Below are 16,975 nucleotides of genomic sequence, written 5' to 3' on the forward strand. Positions count from 1 at the left end.
TCAAGCAGAGCTTTCAAACTTCACTTGATGTCCTTAGTAAAGGCTGCAAAACATCCAGGCCCAACCACTTCCTGTGTGAGGATAGGACAACTTGTAGACCCCGGTCTGTTACAGTAGGAGGAACCAGCTGAGTGATCCATGGTTGCTACCAGACACCTTCTGACTTGGGATGGCAGGATGAATCTAAGACTGTTAGGTACCAAAATTGGTGGCCCTGCAAGGAGAAACTCTCCTTCCTTCCTTCCTTCCTTCCTTCCTTCCTTCCTTCCTTCCTTCCTTCCTTCCTTCCTCCTCTCTCTCCCTCTCCCCCCCCTCTCTCTCTCTGTGTCAAAGATCTCTTTGCTGAGATGTTACATCAGAGGAAGATTCAGCCAGTCTCTCTCTCTCTCTCTCTCTCTCTCTCTGGCTGGGTGAGGACTGGGGTCATTTGAACAATGCTGCCTTGCGTGGCCAAGAGATTTTTTTTTTTTTTGGCTTGGGCTCCTTCCTCCCTGCCAAAGAGGTGGAAGCAAGCGAGATGCGGGTTACAGCGGGAAGCGAGGTGAAGTGAGAACGGAGTGTTCCGAGGGGGTTCAGGCCAAAGGAGGAGAACTTTGTCAAGCAGAAAGAGAGGAACCTCAGGAGGGAGAGTTCAGGTTGAGGAACTCAAATCCCCAGGCAGCTTATTCATTCTCTCTCTCTCTCTCTCTCTCTGGTGTCGGGAAAGGTAAGGCATTATTGTTATTATTGATGTGGCGGTACTTGTTAAAAGGGGTCATCTGCAATTTCACAGTCTAAGACTGGTAGGAGCGTGAAAAGTTAAGGACCTAGGAATTAATAAGGCAGCCTTTGAGATTTTGTTTGTAAAATTAGGGTGTTCAGGTCCAGTAAATTCTGAGCTTCCAAACATTGAGGGAGTTCATTATGTATTGCTCCAGTCATGATTTGGTATAACAATGGATGTCTTTTTCCATGAGGGTGCAACTGTGATCGCTGTAGTTCATCTTTTTTTTCCCCAGTAGTTTTTCCTCAATCCTAACATCGCTCAATATAGCAACACCAATGAACCTGGATTTTTTTCCCTTTCCGTGGCTGTGATCCCAGGCATATTATGGCCAGTGGGATGTTAAGCCAGACCTCCTAAGATTCCCTGGAATGGGAAGCAAGATTTCATTTTAACTTGCACCTTTTCCACGGTAAGCATTTTCTCTGCCGGTCAAGGGAAGAAAGCAGCAATTAATTCCTAAGAAGAAAATATTTAAAAGGCTCAAATCTGTCACAGCAGGAGACCCAGATATCTTAGCTGGCTAACGTAGTTATTCACTGGAATTGCAGAGGGGCTCACCGCCCCGTGATGGATACTCACTCTGTGTATGCATAGAGATTTTCCATGGACTTTTTCTGATATAAAAGCTGGGGAGACGCCTGCAGCTTATTTCATTCCCACGTCCTACAGTGTTTGGCCAAGCAGAGGGGGGGTCTCCTTTTTCATTGTCTCCCACCACAAAAGAGACGTGGGAAAGGTAGGGTGGTGGCCGGGTTTTCCCTAGACTGGAAGGTCCAGTTGACTCTAAGCCCCTCCCAGAGGAAAGTGGGACGAGGTGGGGGGAGGGCTGCAAAGCTCCAGTGGGAATGTGGAGTCTGGGTCTCTTAAGGGGGGGGGCCTTTCGCATCTCCCTCTATGGGCTTAAGTCATTCTGGTCCTTCGGGGGAAAAACTGCAGCTCAGCCAGAAGCGGCTCCCTTGACCAGGCCTGAAAAGGTGCCCAAACATCACCATTTCAGAACAAGCGTCCTCAAAACTTTGGCCAGTTACAGGCTGGGAGAATGATGGGAAATATCCTCACGATTCGGAACGGTCCTCCGGGCAGGGCCAATCCTGCCATAATAGGTTTAAGTCCCAGCCGGCAAAACTCACAAAGGAAGCCTTTGTGAAAGCAGCAGAGGCGAAGCACAAGACCTGAAACCAGGCAGGTGATGGGGGAGGAGAAGGTGCCGGCATCTCAAACAGGAGCACAACTGTTAAGAGGATTTTTCCAGCCTTTTGGAGCCTCCTCCATTTGTACCTCATGCTTAACCACCTCCCCCTCCTCCTGCTCCTCCTGCTCCTCCTCCCCCCCCCCAGACATTCCAGAATTAAATAATAACAAAGCCTCTTCCAGAAAGGAAAACTTTGACCTCGCAAGTCGAAATCAGTATCTGGGTTGCGGCTTCGGTAACTTGGTATCACGAAAGAGAGAGAGCCAGGATCTGATCTTTATCTGCTCTGAGCTGCAGCAAAGGAGAGCGAAGAGCTGCTTCTGCCTCAGACAGGGCAAGTAGCCAGGCCAGCCTTCAGCCAATGTCCAGCTGCAGGACAGCGGTGGGGCTGGGTCTCCTGAGAGGGTCCAGATACCAGCTCTCGGGCTTCAGGTTGAAGGGGTGGCAGCGTAATTCTAGGACTGCAGCTATAGCATTTTGTATCCAGCATGCGTGAAAATATTGCAACAGAATTCCTTGGCTTCAGGAAAAGAAAAAGGGCCAGCTCAATGTATCCACAGAGAGAATGTCATAGATTTTTGTTCCCTTGTTTTTGTGAAGTTACTCAATGTGCCAACTTGGCTACATTTATTAGAATAAATCACTCTCCAATTTTGCAGCCTGGGAAACTTTAAAAGGCATTCCTGCGTGTAGCTTGCCAAGATTTCTGGTTTCTGGTTATCTGAAAAGAAAAAGACAGCCTCCCCATCACTTAGGCGAATGTTCCCAGGACCAGAAGGAAAGTCTGCTGATTTATCCCCCTAACTAGGTTGTTTCCTTGTGGACTTGCAGAAGGAGGCAGTGTGGAAGAAGCCCCACCAGCTGAACATGGAGGGGGCTCTGATCGCCCGGGACAGGGTCGGCGTTCAGGATTTTGTCCTCCTCGACTCTCACACGAGTGAATCGGCTTTCCTGGACAACCTGCGCAAGCGATACCGGGAGAACCTCATCTACGTAATTAAACGCGAAGCTGCCAGTCCGTTTGGAACAGGGCTACTGCTTGTCATGGGGCTGGGAAAGAGGGTGCTAAAATAATGTTAGATCGGACGGGTTGAACTGGATCAAATGGGCTGCTCCCTTTTGAAGGTTCAGGGGAGAAGTTAGAGCCAGAACACAAGTCTGCAAGGGGTGTGAGAAAATGGGAGGCTGTGGCCCTCTCCTTGATGGACAGCTGGTGCGCCCAACCAGCGACACCTCCGTCTTTCCCTCTGGCCCTGGGGAAGGAAGTGGGGACGGTGGGGAGGGTGACTCTTGCTCCCAGAGCAGAGAGTTAGTCTGCCCTCCGTTCCTGGCTGCTGCCCATCCTCTCTCAGTGTCGCCCATCTGAGGGTGGCCTCCCTCCTCCTGATGATGGGGCTGGTCCTGAAAAGGCCCCTCTCTCTGTGGGACACTCACATCCTCCAGATATTTTCCCAGGAGTGAGGAGCACCTAATACGGGTTGACGTTGGATTGGGGGGGGCACCATCCGCTTTGTCCTGAAGGTCTCGCAGGCCGTGGGGATTGCCAGCCTGAATTCCTCTTGCTTCTCCCTCCTAGACCTACATCGGCACTCTTCTCGTGTCTGTGAATCCCTACAAAGAGTTGGACATCTATACAATGAAGCAGATGGAACAATACAAAGGGGTCAACTTCTTTGAGCTGCCGCCACACATGTGAGCAAAGATGCCGAGCCATTTCCTGCTCTGTGGCCTTTTTTGTGCCCAGATGGGATCCTCGGCTCATATCGATCCAGCCACCCAAACTTAAAGGGAATTAAAATACAAAAAGACAGCCCCCAAATAATTATACACGGGAGGTAGTCCCAGTACTGGTTGGGGAACTGAAGGCCCATCTGGAAAATACCCAGTTGTGTTATTCTTACCCTCTGGGTGGGAGGTCCTCACTCTGTCCTTCTTGCACCTTTTCCAGCTACGCCATTGCTGACAACACCTACCGTCTCATGTGCACCGAGTACAACGACCACTTCATCTTGATCTCCGGAGAAAGTGGAGCCGGGAAGACGGAAGCCTCCAAGAAGATCCTCCAGTTCTTCGCGATGACCTGCCCTACCACAGAGCAGCTGCAGGTTGTCCGGGATCGCCTGCTCCTCTCCAATCCTGTCCTGGAGGTACCAAGAGGACCAGGGGTGGTTCTCAGAGCTGGCGTTGGGGGGCTCTCCCAAAATCCCACGGAAGCGGTGGGTGAAAACGAGGGGGCCTCTAGCACGGGCCTTTCCGAATGTCCGGTCCTGGGCAAGGACCATTCAGCTGAGCCAAGATGTTGTCTGTTGGTGGGGGTTTGGTCATTTATTTTTCCCTATTGATCTGAGCAGGTCTTCAGTAACTTCTGAACTGTTGTTTGAATATCTTCCCTGTCTTGCTTATTTTCTCCCTGGCAACTGGTGGAGGGATGCTTTGATTTCTGAAATGGCAAACTTTGTTTGAGATGTGGGGCTGGCTGGCTTAAAAGAAAAAGGCTTTTGGTCAATCCCAGGAAGTCCTGGGGATCCAGGCTGTTGGTCTTGATGGTGGGGGGACTTCCTCTGAAGTCCTCTGCCGGGCAGGAAGGGGACAGGAGAGGAAAGGAAGCCCCGTCCACTCTTAAATCCCCAAACTCTGTTTATCCCACAGGCGTTTGGAAATGCCAAAACGTTACGGAACGACAATTCAAGCAGGTTTGGGAAGTACATGGACATCCAGTTTGATTTTAAGGTAAAGCTTACAAAATTGTTGGGGTTAAAAAAAAGACCTCGCAGTTTTAACTCTTTAATCTGGAATAATGAAATGTGGCCACCTTGTAGAATCTTTTGTTTATTATGTTTTTTTTATTAGAGGTTATATTCTTTCTTTTTGTCAGAAAATAAAAGTGTGACACCCATGCCTCCTTTTGCTTTTATCTCCACAACGCCCCTGTGAAGGAGGCCAGGCTGGGACCGAGAACAGCTCTCAGGATCAGCCAGCAGTGTTCTTTCAGGCCAGGGGGGGGAGAGAAATGCCTCGGCTCTGGGTTTCATGCTTAAGGGTTTCCTCAGCTGGCGGTATCTCCCAGGGGCCTTGAGAAACGGCCTCCCCATTCCCCTCTCCCCCGGAAGAGCCGGGATGCCCAGGTACCCTCGGCTTGGGGTGTGTGTGACGTGCCTGCTTTGCTCCCTTGCTCCCCGTCAGCATCTTTGGTTCTGCTCTCTCCAGGGCGCTCCTGTCGGTGGACACATCCTGAGCTACCTGATTGAAAAGTCCCGCGTTGTGCACCAGAACCCTGGGGAACGCAACTTCCACGTCTTCTACCAGCTGCTGGAGGGGGGAGAGGAGGAGCTGCTGGAGGGCCTGGGCCTGGAAGGCAGCCCTCAAAAGTACAGCTACCTAGTCCAGGTGGGGAGGGGAGTGCAGCTTTGTGTCTATAGACTGTAATTCCCAGGTGTCTGGAGCCCCCTCCGGCATCAGCCTGACTTTGCGAAAGGCGCCACGCTGTTTCTCTCTTCCGCTGCAGGGAGGCTGTGCCAAAGTGTCTTCCATTAATGACAGAAGTGACTGGAGAACGGTCCAGAAAGCCTTTGTGGTCATTGACTTTGCCCCAAGAGATATTGAGGTAGGAACCTTATGAGGCGGCAGAGAGGAAAAGAGAGTTTTATAGAGAGATGTAAAACAACTCCTTTCCCGTAGTGATGAGATTGAGTCGTGCTGGAGTTTGGAGCGTTCTTTGTCTTCATTCCCAGAATCTCTTGGGGATAATTGCGAGTGTCCTGCATCTGGGCAACATCCAGTTTGAAGAAGACAGCAACGGCCACGCCATCATCACCAACGGCACTCAACTCCACTGGATCTCCAAGGTGCCGGCTGGGGGTGCCAGTGACTCTGAATTAATTTGGAGGAGGCCAGCCCAGGGTGCAAAGCACAAGGCGTCCTTAAATCATTGGCCTCCCCCACCCTGGCCACTGGCACAGGGCACTTACGGGCAAACATTTTGCCCTGTTGATATTCAACCACAATGCCACACACCCTGGACTGCTTCCCCACCCTGCGGTGTGAATGCAGCATCACAGGAGTAGCTTTGAGCATGGAGTACATGTGAAAGCGTCCCCCGTCTCCCCCAGGTTTTGAACTATAGCACACACCTTTCTAGGGTGGCCTGCCGTCCTACACCCGGTGATGTCTTTTTCCCTCCTCTCTCTAGCTTCTGGGCGTCCATCTGTCCATCCTTCAAGAATCCCTAACCCACAGGAAAATTGAGGCCCGGTTTGAAGAGGTGCCAGTCTTTCTCCCTGCTCCTTTGCCAGACAATAATGAGGAAACCCTCCCCCATGTATGCCCACTGTGCTTTTCTTCCTCTCTCCCTGAAGGTTTTAAGCCCCTTAGATGTGGACCTGGCATTTTACGCTCGGGATGCCGTAGCGAAAGCCATCTACGGGCGGACCTTTACTTGGCTGGTCAACAAAGTCAACAGTTCTTTAGCCAACAGGGTGGGTCGTTCTTTGCTTTTTGTAATACTCACTTGTGTAAATGCCGCATCTCTTCAAGTCCCTGGCGGTTTGGGAAGGCTGGCGGGGGTTGCTTGGGGGTCGTGTGCCTGGGGTCCGATTTCTGCACAGAGATTCAAAGGACCCTCCTGTCGGGACCCCCCACCCACCACTTGTCTTCCTTTGGTAGGACTTCAGCAGGAAAACCGTGATCGGGCTGCTGGATATTTATGGCTTTGAAGTCTTTGAGACAAACAGGTAGGTCTCCATTCAGCCTGGATCAAGTCACTTTTTAAAATGATTTACGTGTTTAAAAAAATGAGGTGAACTAAAGCGATACAAGAACACGGAATTTGGAGGAAGAGGAAGAGCAGGAGGAGGCCCTGATCCTGTAATCTCCCTTCCTCTGCTTGTGGGGTGGTAAAAGTGGTTCAGTCCAGAAACACTCCTAGAACGCACCTGCTTTAAAATGACTTTCTGTTTTTTGTTCTTTTTTCTGTGCCTGTGTTCAAGTTTTGAACAGTTTTGTATCAACTATTGCAATGAGAAACTCCACCAGCTGCTGATCGAAATGACCCTGAAGGCAGAACAGGAGGAATATGAGCTGGAAGGCATTGAGGTAGTAGCTCTTGCTCTGCCTCCCTTCTTCCCCTTAAACCATCCACCACCCCCCAGGCTCCCTGAAGCAAGAACTTACTAGGCTTGGCAGCCCCAGGGCTGGCGAGAGGCGCAAAGGAACCAGAAAAGCAAGAGACAAAATGTCAGCTGCAGTTGTCAAGCCACTCTGGAGGCTGCCTGGGGGGGGGGGGAGGGAGGGGGCCTCCTGATTCTCAAGTTGGAATTTAGATGTTCCTGTAGGAGTCAAGAGGTGCTCCAAGGATCAGAAAAGTCAATGATCTTTTGCAGAGCATACATGGTTTGGGAGAAGCATTTTTTTTTTTACACGATGCATAAATTTACTCATTTTATCCAATCACTGAGTCTGGTCAAGCAGATCTCACAGTATGTTTAAAGCCAAACAAAATCCTGCCAAATTTTACCAGACCAGGATCCTTCTTGGTGTGAAGACAGTGTGTATTCTCAACCCAAATTGTGGAAAATTGGGTTTCTTCCTAGCGTTCATCTAAATTCTGTCTGCAGAGGCGGGTGGAGATGGACTCGCTCTTTTAAGTAGAATTTTACTTGGCCAAATACGGCCTTGCGGTGCCTTGACCTCCTATGTTTGGCTCCTAATTGTAGTGGGAACCGGTCCCTTATTTTAATAACAAGATCATATGCGACCTCGTGGAGGAAAAGCACAAAGGCATCATTTCCATACTGGTAAGCAAACATTGATTTTTGAGTAAGTTTACCCACTGCAAAAATAACTTGCCCTCTAAAGCAATTTTGGGAACTGAAAAGTTTTAAAATAGCTAGGGATTTCTATCAAACAATCATACACATTCTCACAAAACTACAATTCTGTTTTTGTAGTAGAATGGCAGAGAAGGGAAAGTGGACCACAGGGTGGTTTTATAGAACCCGGGGCCGACCTAGGAATGAGGAACACTTTGAAAGAATTTTCTTTGATGTTTGGAGATGCTTCCAATGTCCACTTTTCTGGATCAGGAGTCCTCCAGATGTGCTGGCTGGCAGCTGTAAATATAAACCTGGTTTAGATTCAAGAGCCAGTCACATTGGCTGTGCCCCACACACAACCATTGACCAGGATTTTTCAGCGGGGTTCATCGAACAAGTTAGAATAGCCTGGTTCGCACATTACCTTAAGCCAGAGGCATTATTTATTGCTCAGGTGGGGACCCAGCAATGGTCTTCTGTCTTTCTTCTCCAAGGATGAAGAATGCTTGCGGCCTGGTGAAGCCACCGACCTGAGCTTCCTGGAAAAACTGGAGGAGAAAGTAGGAGATCATGCCCATTTTGTGACGTAAGTGCCGGGCCCGCCACGCCAGAGGGATGGGGTTGCCTCCCAGGTGATGTTCCCCTTGGTCCTTCTTGGAGCAGGTTCTAGTTTCAGCCCCACCGTCCTGGCTTCCGCGTTTGATCCTGGCCCAGCAGCCAGTGGAATCCTCTCTGGGGGGGGGGGGAGAAATTTTCTGTCTTTTTTTCTGTTTCTCTCTGTAGTCGAAAGCTTGCAGACCAGAAAACCCGGAAGTCCATCGACTGGGTGGACTTCCGCTTGCTTCACTACGCTGGCGAAGTGACCTACTGCACCGTGGGTAAGAGAGGGAGGCCATCGTGGGAACTGGCTTGGAAGGGACTGGAGCACTGCAGTCCCAAGGTTTTAACTATTCAGACTTGTTTCTCAACGTGGCAACTTTCAGATGAGTGGACTTCAACTCCCAGAATTCCCCAGCCAGCTGGGAGCTGAAGTCCAGGTACTTCAGTTGTCAAGATTGAGAAACACTGGTTTAGGGCAGCAGTGGCTTTGCTAAGATCATCCCAGCTTCCACTTTCCTAATTTTATTAGCATTGTTTTAACTTTATTTCCTGTTGCCCTTAGGATTTTTGGAGAAAAATAACGATCTGCTTTACCGGAACCTCAAAGAGGTAAGAGTATTTTGGATCAACTGAGGTGGACTTCTATCTTGCCTTGGAGTTAAGGAATGGAAATAGAAGTAGAAAAGCTGCAAATAAAGGAAGAGTTGCAGGAATTCGTAGAGTGGGTGGGCAGCTCTGGGTGAATTTCAAAATGGAAAGAAATGGGTGTGACATGTTCTGCGTCCTTGTGCTTTAACCTGTTTCAAGGTGCTGTGTAATTCCAAAAACGGTATCTTGAAAGAATGCTTCCGCCCATCGGAGTTACACAACCGGAGGAGGCCCGAGACGGTGAGTGCTTTCCTCGGCCCTTGAAATGTCGGAGCCAAGCTATAGGCTGGCATTTTGTAGAATTTGGGTAGCGTCTTTTAGGGAAGGAGAAATTCCTTCAGCTGGAAGATTGCATTTCTTGCTCATGATTAACCATCGGGGACAACGTGCCCATGAAAATGGGCTCACAGAGGTCTTTAGCACACTGTGTCCAGAGTACATACAACACACATTTTCACACAATTGAGGACCCCTTTTCATCATTTAACTGCCTGAGTAAGCTTGCCTGTGACTGAGGTCTTCTTGCATGCACAGGTGGCCACTCAGTTCAAAACCAGCCTGTCCAGTTTGATAGACATCCTGATGTCCAAGGAGCCCTCCTACATCCGGTGCATCAAGCCCAACGGGGACAAAGAACCTGGTATGGAGACCCCTGGGCTGGAAAGGGACGGCTGCTCCGCTTTCTGCGTGTGCTTCCGTTGATTTGTCCTTGGCCCAAAATCTAGGCTGCCCTGAAAACAGCCGCTAACCTTTCTCACCCCCCTGGAGAAATTAGAGCTCAAGTGGAAGTGCTGGTGAGGTCTCAGGCAACAGGGAGGAGACAGGCCCGGGTGGAGGCTGAGATTGCCAGGTGGACCCTGGGAAGCCTGTAGGTTTTAGTTAAGAGGTGGTGGAAGAGGGAGAGTGCCCTGAACGGGGTGCTGTTTTTGTTGCGCAGACAAATTCGATGACTCCTTGATAAGGCACCAGGTGAAATACCTGGGGTTAATGGAGCACCTTCGGGTGAGGCGAGCTGGCTTTGCTTACCGTCGGAAGTATGAGCACTTCCTGCAACGGTGAGACTCCTCCCCATCCCCACACCCCACTTGTTGCCATGGCTTCAGTCATAACTGAGAACACAAGAGGGGGGCCATCTAAATCCCCCCCACAACCCCCAAACATTCTGGTGGAGATTGGACATCTGACTGGCACCCTTCATCTAGTAGTGTGTTAGGAAGGCGTAGCTCACCCACGGAGCAGTGTGGTTGTGCAGCCCGTCCCTTTGGTATGGGGCTTATGGAGAGGACTTGAAGTTAGCATCCTCTAAACAAGCTTTGCCCGTAATCACGAATTCTGGGCGGACACCCGGATCGAGAAGGCGGAGGTTAGCTTAAGTTCTGTGTTTATGGCCCGACCCTTTCCGCTGTTTGAAATCCATTTCTCCCGACGGAGTCTAGATACAAGTCGCTCTGCCCAGATACCTGGCCCCAGTGGCGAGGCCCTGCAGCCAAGGGGGTGGAGAAGCTCATCCATCACATCGGCTACAAGCCCGAAGAGTACAAGATGGGAAGGTAAAAGCTGTGTGCCTGCTGTGTGTTTGCGACCAGTTCGTGCAACTGACGACTCGCCATTAAAACACGTCTTCTCTCTCTCTCTCATTTAGGACCAAACTCTTCATTCGTTTCCCGAGAACGCTGTTTGCCACCGAAGATGCCTTTGAATATAGAAAACACCTCCTAAGTATGTACTTGGATCATGCCCAGAAACAACATTTTGACAAGTCTTTTCTCTGCAAATTCTCTCCTCTGAGAACGCAGTGGAAATTGTGGAATCCCTTTGGCTTGCAGGTCCCTTTTTTCCCTTAGAATTGCTAGAAGCAGATGGGCTTGGCAGCTTTGGCCAAACAAATCTCCAGGCTTAGCATTGCAAGCCAATGGTCAGGTCTATTTAGGGTTAATTTTGGGGTGGTCTCCTTTGCATTAAGATGGTCCTACGCTCAGTCTCTGGTTTCTCTCACTGAAGAAACCAGGTCGCTTTGGTGGGAAAGATATCTAAGAGCTACTTCCGGTCCCGTGAGAACGTAATGAGACTCTTGACGAATCAAAATTCTTGATTCAGTTTCGAAGAGTGAGTAGGCTAGAAAGTCCCAGATTCTGTTCCTGGAGTTTCCAGTCAGAAGTGATGTCAGACGGCACCGCTGGTAAAGACAGCGGAGTTACACTGTCAGGCTTAGAGGCGCCCCCTTTCCCCACTGGAAGTCCCCAGAGGCTCCCCGAAGAAAGAGAAGCGACTTTCACCTGGCAGAGTCCTCAGGGCAGGGGGCTTTTTTCCCCTCTCTTTCAGTCTCCAGAATACAAGCCAAATTCAGAGGTTGCCTCGGGAAGCGAGAATTCCAGAAGATGAGACAAGCCGGTAAGGGTCAGTTGGCAGGAACTGAAAACGATCTTGACCAGAACCGTTAAGACACAACACTTTACAACAAGAGCTGATTCCTAAACTCAGTTCCTGGAGACACTTTTTGAAAACTCTGCCTGCTGGGTGAGCTGGGGACTCTTTCTGTCTTGCAGCCATCCTGTTGGAGGCGGCCTGGAGGGGGGTCCTGGCACGCAGGCGGGCCAAGAAGAGAATGTGGGCAGTGGAGACAATCCATAAGTACGTTTCCTCCTTTTCCGTTGCCTCTCAGCTCTGGTGGGCAATCAGAGGGGTCCCTGCTCATCTGGTTATTCCCTGTCTTGCATGGATGTGCGTGTGCACATACACACACACACACACACACGTCTACACCTGGGAAGGTACCTGGACAAGATAAGAAAGATGTTCCTGAATGTTGCTTTTCTCCCTTCTGAAGGTTCTTAAAAGGCTTCATTCACCGGACAGAGCCCCTGAACTCTGACAATGTGGACTTTGTGAGGTTTGTGCAGTACGCCTACCTCATGAAACTCAGGGATCACATTCCAAAGACCGTCCTGGACAAAAGCTGGCTTAAGCCTCCACAGATCATGCAACAAGTGAGAAGGGGCTTGTGGGAAGCCTCCAGGTTCAGGGGCAGTTTGCTGCAGAGTCAAGGGAGGGAGCCTCTGGCCTTCCTGTCTGGCGGTGGGTTCTCTCTAGGCTGCTGGGAAGGGGGAGGGCACGCTCTGGAGAGGCTGGGTCTCGCCAGCTCTTCTGAGGTTAGCTGAGGAATAGTCAGAGTAAGAAGGTCTCCTAAACTTACATCCATATTTGACTTGTACAAAACTGGTGATTGTGATTTGGAGCACCGTCTGCTGTCCCAGGAACGGAACCCGGGAGCTCCACAGGGGTCTGTGACTGATTCTTGTGTCCATCTCCTCCCCTTCTCCCTCACAGACCTCTGCTCTTCTGAAGACAATCTGCAAAAGGAATCTTGTCCGGAAATATTGTTGTGGAATCACTGCGGAGAAGAAGGCCCAGGTAGCAGGGTGGGGCGGTGATGAGACCTTCCGATGCAGAAGCATGCAGTTTCAGTTGAGGGTCTTCCTGGCATCCAGGAGGGGATAAAGGAGGACATAAATTCTTATTTGACTCCCAACCAGATGGAGCAAAAAGCTGTGGCCAGTGCCATCTTCTCTGGGAGGAAAGTTGGCTACGCGGAAAGCCTGAACGAACTCTTTGTGGACAGCCGGCTGAGTGAGTAACTGAGAGTTGGCAGACCCAAATGAGAACTTGGCTTGGCTCAAATGAAGGGTTCCCCCTTGTTGACTGTCTGGATATAATTTGGGGGGAGTTTTGGGGGTAGCGTAGAATGGTGGAGTTGGAAGGGGCCCCAAGGATCATCTGAGGGGGTCAACCCAAAGGACCTGAAGGCAGGACAGGAAGTAACGGGTGGAAACTGATCAAGGGGAGAAGCAACCTGGAACTAAAGGGAAATTTCCTGATAGTGAGAACAACTAATCAGTGGAACGACTTGCCTCCAGAAGTCGTGGGTGCCCCATCGCTGGAGGCTTTTAAGAAGAGACTGGGCAGCCATTTATCTGGAATGGTCCAGGGTCTCCCGCCTGAGCAGGGGGTTGGGCTAGTAGATCTCCAAGGTCCCTTCCAACTCTGTTTTTCTGTTATCTGGTCTAGCAGGAAAAGTAAGTCCTTATTAAAAGCTCACTTTCAAGTTACCTTCAGGTTGCTCTGTAGCTTTCAGGAACTCGAATGTCGGTCCTGAATTGTATGTTTTGTATTGTAAGACCACTTTAGCAGAACCCTTAAATGAAATAACGAAGGGTAGAAAATAAAAGCATGTCTGGCATGCCAGAAGTTTCTTCGAAGGCCTCAAAAGAGCTTTCTGCCCCCTTCGCTCCCAGGTGAGAGCGATCTGTGCCCGAAGGTCCTGCAGATGATCCGCCACGAGAAGGTCCAGGTAAGGCAGAGGAGGGCGTCCCCCAGGTGAGCAGTGCAAGAGCTCCGAGCGACTCTCCCTGCCTCCGAGGCTGCAGGACAGACCCTGCCGCTCTTCTGGAGCTCCCTCCTGGCAGCCCTGACTGAAATGTCTCTTGTGCTGGTTTCCAGTATGTCACCCCAGTGGTAAAATATGACCGGAACGGCTTCAAGCCCCGAGAGCGGCTGCTGGTCCTGACCCGTCTGGCGGCTTACGTGGTGGAGACGGCCAAGATCAAGCAAAAGATCGAGTACGCCACCCTCAGAGGTAACCTTTGAAATCACTGCTCTTTGGCCTCGGCTGGTCCTCGTCCCCCACCTCAACCCCGTTGTGTCTTTGGAGCGAAGCGCTCGTACACCCACAGGAGGGAGAACATTGTGCCTGTCCTGATTCTGCTCCTAGGCAGGCTGCCCCGGATCTAGAAGAGCCGGTGCAGAAACTAGAATTTCTCACCAAATTAATTTGGAGCTTTGGTCTAGGTACAGAGGACCCTCATAAATATCTGGAAAGGAGCAAGGCCGATGAAATCAGGTGCTTTTCAATGACCAGAAAAAGGAATGGCCAATTGCAAAAAATAATAATAATAATAATAGATGCACAAAGAGATTAAGGGGTGGGCGGGAGGGGGCTGGAAAGGGGAGCCTCGGGAACAGGAAGGCTCCAATATGTTGGGAAAAGACGGAAACCAGAGAATTTGTGGTGGTGAAGAGCGTAGAGCTCCATCTTTGCAATGTCACCAAGGGCACCTCAGAAAAGAATCAGGGGCGTGAAAGCATTAGCTTGGTTAATGAAACATTTTTTTAAAAAAAGAAAAAGTAGAAATTTGGTCCTGCTTCTTCCACATTTCCGTAAAATTGACCCCGTGGGACTGAAGAAATATTGCTTCATCCGAGTTACGTGGTCTCCCCTTCTCTGTGCCAGGCATTTCCACCAGCAGCCTCAGCGACGGCATCTTAGTCCTCCACGTTCCAGAAGACCACAAGCAGGAAAAGGTAACAGGAATTTGCTCCTTCTGGAGGCCCTCCTGCTTCAGGAGGCGATCAGAACTGACAGTCCTCCTCGGATCTTCCTTGCAGGGAGACGCCATCCTGTGGTGCAGGCATGTCTTTGAGGCCGTCACCAAGCTCTGCATGTTAGCCAAGAAGCAGGACCTGGTAGCCGTGGTCCAGGGAAGGTCAGTTGCCTTTGCTTCGGCTGATGCGGCCGTCTTGGGGTGCTTGCCTTTTTTGAATAAAATCTGCTGAAGAGACAGCAAATGATCTTCTAAGGCTTCCCTTTCATAACACCCAGCAGTTAAAATCTGAATCATTTCCTCCTGAACTCCTTAAATGTTCCAAATGTTTGTTTTCTCACCAAGATCTGTTTTGACTCAGAGCCGTGCCCGGTGCCGCAGATGAGCCCCGGGTCGTCTTCTGCTGCTGAGCCTGGTCCTTGGCAGAGGCAGCGAGCCCTGGAATAATTTCTGTGGCTTTTACCTGTTTTGTAATAGCCTCCAGTTCCAAATCAGTCCAGGGAAAGAAGGAACCATGGTTTTCACCACCGGGCAGGAGCCTCACATCTACAAAGCCAAAAATGGACAGCTGACTGTTGTAAGTCTCTGGAGGGCAAAAACCCAGGGTGCTTTGGTGCATCCAGCCAAGTGTGAATATTATTTCCCTCCCTGACCAATCGTGGTTGTTTTTTTTCTCAAAAGATGGAAGGAGGTTCTGCAGAGGCAATCCACCTCTGCTGATTCATTTAGCTAATGCAGTTTGCTTTTTTTTAAAAAAAGAAAACGTCTTTCTTAAAAAAAAAAAAAAAGCAGCCTCCATTTCTTCATATGTGTTTCTTTGGCTGCAGGACCTTTCTGGCTGGCTACAGGTCGCCAAAGTGTAAAGAAGCTATTTAGAAATAACTCTTTTATGTTTAAACCCCAAAGGTGTCGACCAAGATAAAGTCCTGATGGGGGAAACCAACATCCAGGGCCATCCGTTACTCTTGTCTGCCTGAAAAGAAACGTCCCTGAAATCGCCACCACCTCTGGGGAGAGTTCACCCAGCCTTCTTCGTAAACCTGCTCAGAGGCTGATGCCGCCAGACTGTTGGAGTTGAGGTTATTTGCCTCTTTTTTTAAAAGCACAAAGTTTGCCCTTTAATCCTAGACCCCGTGACAGCCTCAGTGAGCCTCTTCCAGAAGAGATGCAGAGACTGATTGCTCGCTTCAACCTTCCAGTTGGCAATAACTGAACCATTAACTGCACCAAACAGCCCCAAGCCACGGTTTTAAAATGCAAAACTCCGGAAAAGAATCTCAGCATAAAAAATGAAGGACTCCAAACGCTGCTTCTAAGCAGGACTGGGAGAGGAGCAATAAGGCCGGCCATGAAACTCTGCCCTGGGTCTGAGTGAGAGTCTGTCTTCAACCAAATTCTCTGCAAAGTTAACTGGGGCCGGCGAGAGCCTCGGACCCATTTGTGAAACGCAACACTGAGGTTCTTCCCTCCGAGAGGAGGAAAGAAGTCCCGCAAGGCACTTCTGTTCCTGGAGTGACGACCCCACATTATTCTCTGTATTAGCAACCTGTGATGTATTTATGAAAAATTAAAAAGGTGAAAGGAAAATTAACTTTCACTGGCCTGGCCTGGCCTGGCCTCTCCGTGTCTGCTAGCCACCTCGGCCCAGAGGCATTTTTTTAAAATGCCAGACCAGTTTCTAAGAGCGGCTACCTCCCTCCCTCCCCCTCATTTCTCAGTGGCCCTCGGAGGGCTGAAGGGGGTCTGCAGAATCGGTCACCACACACAGACCTCCTTGGGGGGAAATGCAGGGCAAGCTAGATCCTTGAAGTGTCATTGGCAGAGGAGGAGCGGGGGGGGGGGGAAACCATGCAGAAGCATCTCAGCAGCCCAGGCTGTGTAGCGACACTGAGGACAAGAACCACCCCCCTCCCCCCGGTTTTTGGAGAAAGGGGCTTCTGGTTTCCACTAGCTAGTAGTAATGCTGCCGTTCTCTCCCACCACAATCTTTGTAGTTTCTCTTCTGACGCTTGCATCCACGCTGACTCCTCAGTCACAAGCGTAGCTGGGTGTGTTAGTGACTCAACAGCACTTGTGAACCGCCCTTAGATCGGAGCCGGCTGCTGGTCTTTGTTCCACCCAAGGAATTTAGGGTCTGCTTCAGTGCTGTGGCTCACTTCCCTTGTGGTGGGGCATTTGCTTCCTGCTAAAACTGTGATTTTGCTCCCTGACCTCTTTCAAAAATGACATCGACAAGACGGTCTTAAGTGAGGACACCGAGAGAAGCTGGAAATAGGAAACATGTCTAATTTATTTCCCGTATTTAAAATCTGTGCCAAATGCGAAACACTTACACAAACAGAAGAAATCACGTCAACAGATAGGAGGAAGGGATTCTGCACAGACCGATTCCTGCACGGCTCCTTTAAGAAGGCTCGGAGAAGGCAAGGCTTGACTTCACACGTCAAAGCAGGTGGGGGGGGGGCTTGTTCTATAACCGGTTTGCTGCTCTTCACAAGACCCGCGGCTGCCTTGAGGCCAGAAAGCAAAGGCACTGCTGGGGGGGGGGGGGGACACAAACTTTTCCTTTGGCCAAAATTGT

General features: G+C 50.2%; 1 protein-coding gene across 1 annotated transcript; it reads left to right on the forward strand.

The window, feature by feature from the left end:
- Positions 1–2,810: 2,810 nt before the first annotated feature.
- Positions 2,811–15,354, forward strand: MYO1H (myosin IH). The gene is made up of 31 exons (XM_015815789.2): positions 2,811–2,951; positions 3,535–3,650; positions 3,907–4,105; positions 4,608–4,688; positions 5,166–5,345; positions 5,464–5,562; positions 5,690–5,803; positions 6,148–6,219; positions 6,314–6,433; positions 6,621–6,688; positions 6,944–7,049; positions 7,670–7,750; positions 8,263–8,354; positions 8,552–8,646; positions 8,931–8,977; positions 9,176–9,256; positions 9,551–9,656; positions 9,954–10,071; positions 10,453–10,566; positions 10,659–10,735; positions 11,339–11,407; positions 11,563–11,647; positions 11,844–12,003; positions 12,344–12,427; positions 12,550–12,643; positions 13,309–13,364; positions 13,514–13,649; positions 14,304–14,374; positions 14,459–14,556; positions 14,872–14,971; positions 15,301–15,354. The coding sequence occupies exons 1-31, from the start codon at positions 2,826–2,828 to the stop codon at positions 15,322–15,324; spliced, it is 3,069 nt and encodes a 1,022-aa protein (XP_015671275.1). The 5' UTR covers positions 2,811–2,825; the 3' UTR covers positions 15,325–15,354.
- Positions 15,355–16,975: the final 1,621 nt, after the last annotated feature.

The sequence above is a fragment of the Protobothrops mucrosquamatus genome, unplaced genomic scaffold (genome assembly GCF_001527695.2).
Source record: "Protobothrops mucrosquamatus isolate PMUCROS unplaced genomic scaffold, P.Mucros_1.0 scaffold374, whole genome shotgun sequence".
Lineage (NCBI taxonomy): Eukaryota > Metazoa > Chordata > Lepidosauria > Squamata > Viperidae > Protobothrops > Protobothrops mucrosquamatus.

Coding starts and splice junctions, on each gene's coding strand:
- MYO1H (XM_015815789.2), top strand. CDS start 2,826: ATGGAGGGGGCTCTGATCGCCCGGGACAGGGTCGGCGTTCAGGATTTT. Junction 3,651..3,906: donor TTTGAGCTGCCGCCACACAT/GTGAGCAAAGAT, acceptor CACCTTTTCCAG/CTACGCCATTGCTGACAACA. Junction 7,050..7,669: donor ATGAGCTGGAAGGCATTGAG/GTAGTAGCTCTT, acceptor TCCTAATTGTAG/TGGGAACCGGTCCCTTATTT.